The 7,090-nt window shown below is 43.9% G+C and overlaps 1 protein-coding gene across 1 annotated transcript; it reads left to right on the plus strand.

Annotated features, from left to right (window-relative positions):
- The first annotated feature begins 6 nt into the window (after positions 1-6).
- Positions 7-3,417, plus strand: LOC104401417 (uncharacterized protein C11orf91-like). Its single transcript, XM_010017068.1, has 3 exons — positions 7-399; positions 2,878-2,925; positions 3,012-3,417. Exons 1-2 carry the CDS (start codon positions 121-123, stop codon positions 2,884-2,886), a joined length of 288 nt encoding a protein of 95 aa, XP_010015370.1. The 5' UTR covers positions 7-120; the 3' UTR covers positions 2,887-2,925; positions 3,012-3,417.
- Positions 3,418-7,090: the final 3,673 nt, after the last annotated feature.

Genomic DNA, 7,090 nt, shown 5'->3' on the forward strand with positions numbered 1-7,090 from the left:
CACACAGAGCTGGCCCCCGAGCACGGCCCGCGCCCGGGGGACACGCTGGACCAGTGGGTCTCGGCCTTCTTGGTGTACGCCAGCGTGCTGTGCGAGAAGCACCCTGCGCGCTGCGGAGCCATGTTCAAGTACCTGGACACCATCCGCAAGCTGCATGCCACCTACGGGGGCACCTCGTGGATGAACTACGACGAGGACTTTCGGCGGCGGGCGGCCAAGGACCCCAACCTGCCTTGGGGCGACGTCGACCTCGACCTGTGGATGAAGTGGATGGCACCCCTCAAGTCGCTCGTCCACAGGCACCCCCGTGCTGAGGTCGAGACACAGGCCTCGCCGGCACCGGCACCACCACCACCACCAGCACCGTCACAGAGCCCCAAGCAGGAGGAGAAAAGCCAGGTGTGACAGGCCGGCGGCCGCGTGTTTCCCACTGCCCAGGCTGGGCGCTGTGCCCCCTCGGAGGGGAAGAGGAGAAGGGGGTGGTTGAGGCATCCTTGAGTTGGTCAGCAGCTCGCATGTCATGGCGCTGACCCTGTGCTCATGCGAACCATGGTGCTTACATAGTTATGGTGGGTCACAGTGTCAGCCGGCAAGGCATGGGGCTGCACGGGTGTCCAGCTGGCCACTGTGGGAGGTGTGGGCGCTGCTGGAGGAAAAAAAAGCGTGCTCTCAGCAAAATAATTGTTTGTAGCATATATTGCTCTGGCCACCAGGAATTGGTAACCCTGCTGATTCCCTCCCCTGGTATATAATTGCGTTTTCCTTAAGACATTAGAAGGGTGCTTTGTTTTGTTTTTTCCTCTCAATTGTCTTAAAAGGATTTACAACCTCAGCAATACAGTTATCTGCATGTAAGACAAAGAGCACAGACCCTCCTGTTACTACAGGAGCATGTGGCAGTTGCAGGCTGTGTGGGAGGCCAGAAATATTGATATGAATAAAGATGAACTTAAATGTGAATGGCCACAGCTTGCAGATTCCCTGTGATTTGCAGATTTAATTCGCATATTCTGGCCTGTTTTGTGGGGAAGAGTGGTGGGTGTGATGAGGGAAACTAGGAAAGATTTTGTGTATGTTAAGGTTTTGCTTTCAGTGTAGGCATTGAGTGTCACTGAGTTGGTACACGGGCAGATCCACCCTCTCCGTAGCCTGAGCTGTGACAGTGAGCTCCCTGGCTGCGAAAGGTTGCCTGCCTATATTTAGGGGTTGTGCTGCTTCTCTTAAACTGGTGACTATAGTCTCTGAAATCCCCAGCACAGAAAATGCCAAATGCTGAGTTTCATGGCAGCTGAATGACAGTAGGGAGATTCTGTTATACCGGCTATATTTATTTCTGAACAATTTTTTTTGGTTCTGTAGGGTGAACCTTTGCATTCGTGAGGGGTTTTTGCTAGCTCATCAGATGCTGTGCTTTCTGGGGATTGCCAGTGCAGAGGAGTGGCTAAATTGTTCGTCTCTGTTAGCCTGACCTGGAATGGGAGAACCCTTTTTCAGGGACTCTGGACACATTTGTCGCACCAAATCCTGACTTTGCAACAGTGTCTTCTCTGGGCCAACCTGCAACAAAGCAAGGGAGCAAACACCAGGCAGTAACAGAGATAAACAGTCCCAGTGCAGGCCTTGTGGCCTTCTGTGGTTGGTGCTCTGGATTTATGCAACTTTTTTTCTGATATCTCTGTTTAGATTTCTCCGTTCCCAAGAACAACAGCTCAGTTCTTGTTTTGCTATGGATCTTTTGTGAGCGCCAGATGGGTGATGGCTTGTAGCTTTCCTCTCACCTGAGACTGGATCTTCAGCTTGTCATGTTATCCAGGCTTGTAACTTCTTCCACAGCAGTCGGTCTGTCAGTGCAGAGCTTTGTGCTGTTGTCTGCTAAGGCACCAGAAGTCTCGATCCCTTTTGGTTTCATGGAAACTTCCTAGTTGATTTTTGGCAGTGGTGTTGATATTTTTTCTCAGAAATTGTATAAAGGCAAACTCAACATGTTTATTTTAATTAAATAACTCAAAATACTGGAAGTTTAATGTTTGTAAAACAGTAATGCTTTAGCAGCACAATGAAAAGCAAAAGTGAAAGATGTGGAGTTTAGTGTGGGTTCAACCACCGTCCTATTATTAGGGCAGTTTTTAATTGGTAGCAATCAGTCACTTATAACTGTTTAAAAACCGAAATAATGGTTTGAGCAACTGTTAAACATAGATGAGGCCTAGTTTATTATTGGCAAGGCAGCAGCAAGGAAATGTTATTCTCTTGGAGGTGTCCTGTGGGTTTCCCCAGGACCTCCCCAGCTCCTTGCAAGCCCTAATTATGCTGTGTAAAACTACTTCAGGGAAGTAAGACATGGGTTCACATTTGAGAAAAAGAATCAGAGAATTAAAATGGGAGAGAAGAGCATTTTATGGGTTTACGGCTTTGGCCAGAACCTAAGCTTTTCCACATTCATGCTGTTGAGAGGAAGAGGAGGTGTTTTACAAAAACTTTTTCTTCCAGATTGTTTGATGGAACTCAATTTGTTTTTGTAATTTCAAAGGATAGTGTTAGGCAGCCTGACTGGGTTTAATTTCCCCCCCTCACTTGAAGGCTCCTTAAATTTCAGCTTGATGTAGTGCCCCTGTCTCTGGTTCTGCAGTTCCAGGAAGGTTAACCAGTGAAAACAAAGTGTGGTGTTTGTAGCTAACTGTCTTTTGTAAGGCCCCAGTGAAGAGCTGTAACTTTGCTTTACGCAGAAAGAACAAAGTGAAAACCCTGGTTTTAGTTTGAGTGCAATAATTGGTGCATGTGTAGGATGGCTGAGATTCATTCCCGCAAATTTATGTCTGTATGTATAACTTCAGACAATTCTCTATTTTTTTTTTTTTTTTTATTTTTTTCCCCCAGACTCCATGAAAACAGAAGGCCAGTTGGGATGGCAGTCACACTAACTGGGTGAGTTTATTTATAGAAGTGGCTAACTTTGGATCTTAAATACCTGCAGATTTGTTAAATACAGAATTTTTTATTGGTGCCAACAGCCTGACTCCGTTGGTGTTTAAGTGGAGCTCTGGTATACTAGTGCATTCTTTTACCTCTGCCTCTGTTGCGTTGCAAGCTGTGCTAGAGAAGACGTAGGAAATTCATTTTACCCAATCAGCAATTGTAACAATGGACTACAAACCTGCAGAGCAAGCCAGTTTGCTGGAAAACAGGAATTCCTGCAGCGCAGCACTTGTCACAGACTATCCAAAGAGGGCAAAGATTCAGGAAGGTGAATAAATTGAACATTGGTTGAATGAGGTCAGGAACAGTCTCCCGGAGGAGAATCCTGCCCTAAAATACTACTTTGAAAGTATAAGCCAATTCAATGCGCAGATTAACCCTTCTTATATGAGCAAACTTGGTGTGCAATCCTGGATCTTTGCAGATCACAACCGGACACTTCAAAAACCTATGTACTATATTTGTTTAAAAAAAGTAATAAATCATAACTTGTCTTGTTACAGCTGTTACTTTTACCATTTCATTGAGAATATCTGCAACATAAATGTATATTTGACTTGAAGCAGTGTCATACACTTGGTAAAATAACTCAGGTTGTCAACAGAACTATTCTGCGAGGCTCAATATTGCCTCTCCATACTTCTCGGAAAAATGCATTAACCATTGCTGTCATTGCCAGAAATTGGTTATAACCCAATTGTGCATTACAAAATAGGGTAATTTACCTGAATTGTTCTCTGTTTTTATCCTCATAGAACACTTAAGATCCTGAGCATCAGACTAGACCTTCGTAGTCTAATGTTCATGAAAATCGCATTCACTGGTTCATGGTTTAATCATTCTACATCTCAGTATTTTGTTTTCTTTTCTTTTTCCCTTGTATACTAGGGAGTATGGTCAAGGTAATACTATGATCCAGTAACACGCATGATGGTAAGGGTACACCTTTAGTTGTTTCAGGAAAAAGCTGCCGTTACCTGCTCTCCTTTCCTTTCTCGATAGTTTCAGTGATATGCATAACACGAAGTGTTTGTAAATTGATAATTAAACTGTTTGTGACATCACCTAAATAAATTTTTATATATAAATGCTGTTCTTAATCTTAGCTTTTTTTCCCCTCCCTTGTTCTTACATTGCGACTTCCCCTTTTGTAAACACTTCTTTCCACCGCCTGACTTTTTGCAAAATTTCTGGGTTTCAGTTGTTAAAGCACAACCAAATCTTAACTATCATCAGAAAAACAGCCTTTGAAATTTGCTTTTGATATTTTGCAGAAGTGCTTGATAATGTTGCAAGTGTAGTTGTTGTAGTGTATTCATCTTTGACAGTTGTGGAGACAACTGTAGGTATCAGGCCTTGATCTGACTGAAAATTAAATAGCTGCTGTACTGAAGTACTAGTACTTTCATGGCCTCCAGACTGGGACTCTGATCCAGTGGATGCTGAGATACCTGCATTCAGTACAGTAGAACACAGAATACTTTTACAGATGGCATTACAAGTTACCTTTCATTTTCGAGAAGGGGCTTAAGCTCAACGATCAGATCACACATGACATTCTTCCTTTGTCCTGTTTTCTTCAGAAATTGGAGCTCCTGTTACTCACTGGTCCTTGCTGTTTCTTCACCATCATTGCTACACATGGACCACTGCAGGCATCTCCTCTTGAGGAAGTGCTGGGATAGTAGCAGGATTTGGGGAGAGGGGGGTGTGGAATGAGGAAGGATGAGCCGATGTTGGTTTCCTCAGTCCTTCTGATGAATTGCACAAGCGTGGGTCTTAACCTACTGACTCAGAGCAGCGAAGCAGCAGCAGTTTTGTTTTTCTTGTCCTATTTGGGAGCATCATACCCAGCTGGAGTCTGAAACACTTCCTAGTGTTCTCTGCCGAGTCCTTCTGCCAAGAATTTGTTGGGTTTGTTTGTTACTCTCTCCAGCCTTCAGTCTGGTGCCCTTCCTGGCACTCTTGTCACCACCCTGTTTCCTGGTTGCTACTGGTGCAGGGTTGGACCACCCTGTCTTCTGCATCTGCTGTAGACAATTGCCGAGGGCTCTGCCTTGCTCTCTAGTGTCAGTGGCTGCCTTAAAATTGCTGCCTGCTTTTGCAGTGAAACTTCCCTTTCAAATTACTAGCAGTGGTGTCTTTATGACAAGTGGGTGTCATCCCCCTGCCTTCCGCCTCCCTTCTTTTTTGTTTTTCATAAACTTGGCCTCTGTCGCTGTCTTGGAGCCACCCAGTAGTTTTCACTGTAGTACTTGTGCACCCTTTGGGGTTTATTGTTGCACATGTGCTTTCCTCCTGATCACTGTGCTGTAAGCTAATGCATGAAATTTGTTTGTCCATTAGTTTCTCATTAGAAGTGTTGGACTTTAATGGATTTCTTCAAATTTCAGCAGTTAGTTACTGCATGGGTTTGCATATGTCCTTGACGCCAGCTGACTCGCCTGTACAGCTCCTGATGTTGCCTTGTCCTTGTTGAGTCAGTGTGCTGCCTGTGTTGAGAAGGTGGTGAATTGCATATCTTCTGTTCATCTCTGGTTTATGAGTAGATTTATTTTGGTGATTATAAACTAAACTTGCTGTCATTTGCATGGCAGGCAGCATGGAGATACTGAAGATGCCTGCTCTCTGAAAGCAGATATTAAGGATAACCCTTTAACTAAGTGATGTGTGAAGATAGTGAAGATAGAGCACGCAGTTGATGAGAGGCTTAGCACTAAAATGAACCATGGTTCCGTTACTCTTTCAGTAACTATGATCTGCAGTGGAAATCTGTGATACACAGGAATTTTATTTTTCTTTTATGCTATTTCTATAAGTCCTATTAGCTGCAACAAAGCTGCAGCAAAGATTTCCGCCAAGACTGATGGCATTTCCAGTTGTGAATATTCGTAAAATGTGTGGGGACTGGGAGGACCAGCATCTCACAGAAAAAAGTTTCCTGTCAATTGACTAGAATTAAGTAGCATGTATTTCTGGGGAGTAATTTCAGATAAGTTTATTTTTAGGGATTTCTAACTTTTTTTTTTCCCACAGATGTGTTTTTTTTATGTTCTGTATCAATATGCATTGTTATTACAAGGAACAAATTAAAACCACCACATTGTGACTGACAGCACAAAATGTGTTGCAACTTGGGGATGAGACTAAAATACTGGCTGGGGAGTTTAAAGTTGAGTTTTAGCAAGAATAGAGTCAATTAAACAGGATTTCTAACTTCCACCCATGCAGCAGTTAGTTGAGATATTTGGAGCATGTGAAAAGAATGAGGTGATGTTAGTACTTACTCTTCTGGCCTTACTAGTGTAATGATGTATCTTTAAAGGTAAGATGACAGCAGAACATGTTGCATGTGGGGTAGCCTTTTGCAAGTTGAGAAAAAAAGCCAACTGCAGTTGAGCAAAATTGTTACTTCTGAGCTCTGATGAGATCTTGTCAGTTAGTTGATGTGAGTTGCGATTTAAATGTTGCTTTCCCATCTTCCTCTTTCTCCCATCATCTCACCTACTTGTTTTCTTCTTCATAAAAATCTGGTGAACGCAGCAAGCGTGTCCTGAGGGCCAGCCATGGGATCAAGCAGCGTCTGACCGGATTGCCTGTATGTACGGAGCCTGTCACCCCTGCGTAGGTAGTTCTGCCAAGTTGGTATGGACAAGCATGAAGAAAGCCAGTTTGTGTCTTAAGCGTGGCTGGATGGAGTGCACGTGGGAGACTCCCTGGCTGCCTGCAAGGCTTGTGTGTTTCTGAGAAGCTGGTAGCGCTGGCAGCAGGTCTGTCTACCCCTGTGATAAAAATCAAAACCAAAAGCCCAGAGACTGTTGTAACCATCGAGGTGAGGGATGTGAGTCAGTGCTAACAGCCTAGATGTTTGTGGAAATGTTGCTTAGTGAAGTTATCAGACTGATTATTTTAAGTCATATGCTTAACAGGGACTGCAACAATTGATTGTATCTGTGGGAGTGCTTTTGGCAGTTCTTCCTACAAAGAGATTATGTCCCTGAAAACCCAGCTGGAATAATAATAAAACCTAGATCTTACTTTTCCCCTCTTGTTTTGGCAGTCAGGCTTGACTTTTACCTTATCACAAGGTTCAGTGTGTGTTAGTCCAGCCTAA

Source organism: Nestor notabilis, unplaced genomic scaffold (assembly GCF_000696875.1).
Source record: "Nestor notabilis isolate BGI_N333 unplaced genomic scaffold, ASM69687v1 scaffold31856, whole genome shotgun sequence".
Lineage (NCBI taxonomy): Eukaryota > Metazoa > Chordata > Aves > Psittaciformes > Psittacidae > Nestor > Nestor notabilis.

Excerpts from the sequence above, each read along its gene's own strand:
- LOC104401417 (XM_010017068.1), top strand. The coding sequence starts at position 121 with ATGTTCAAGTACCTGGACACCATCCGCAAGCTGCATGCCACCTACGGG.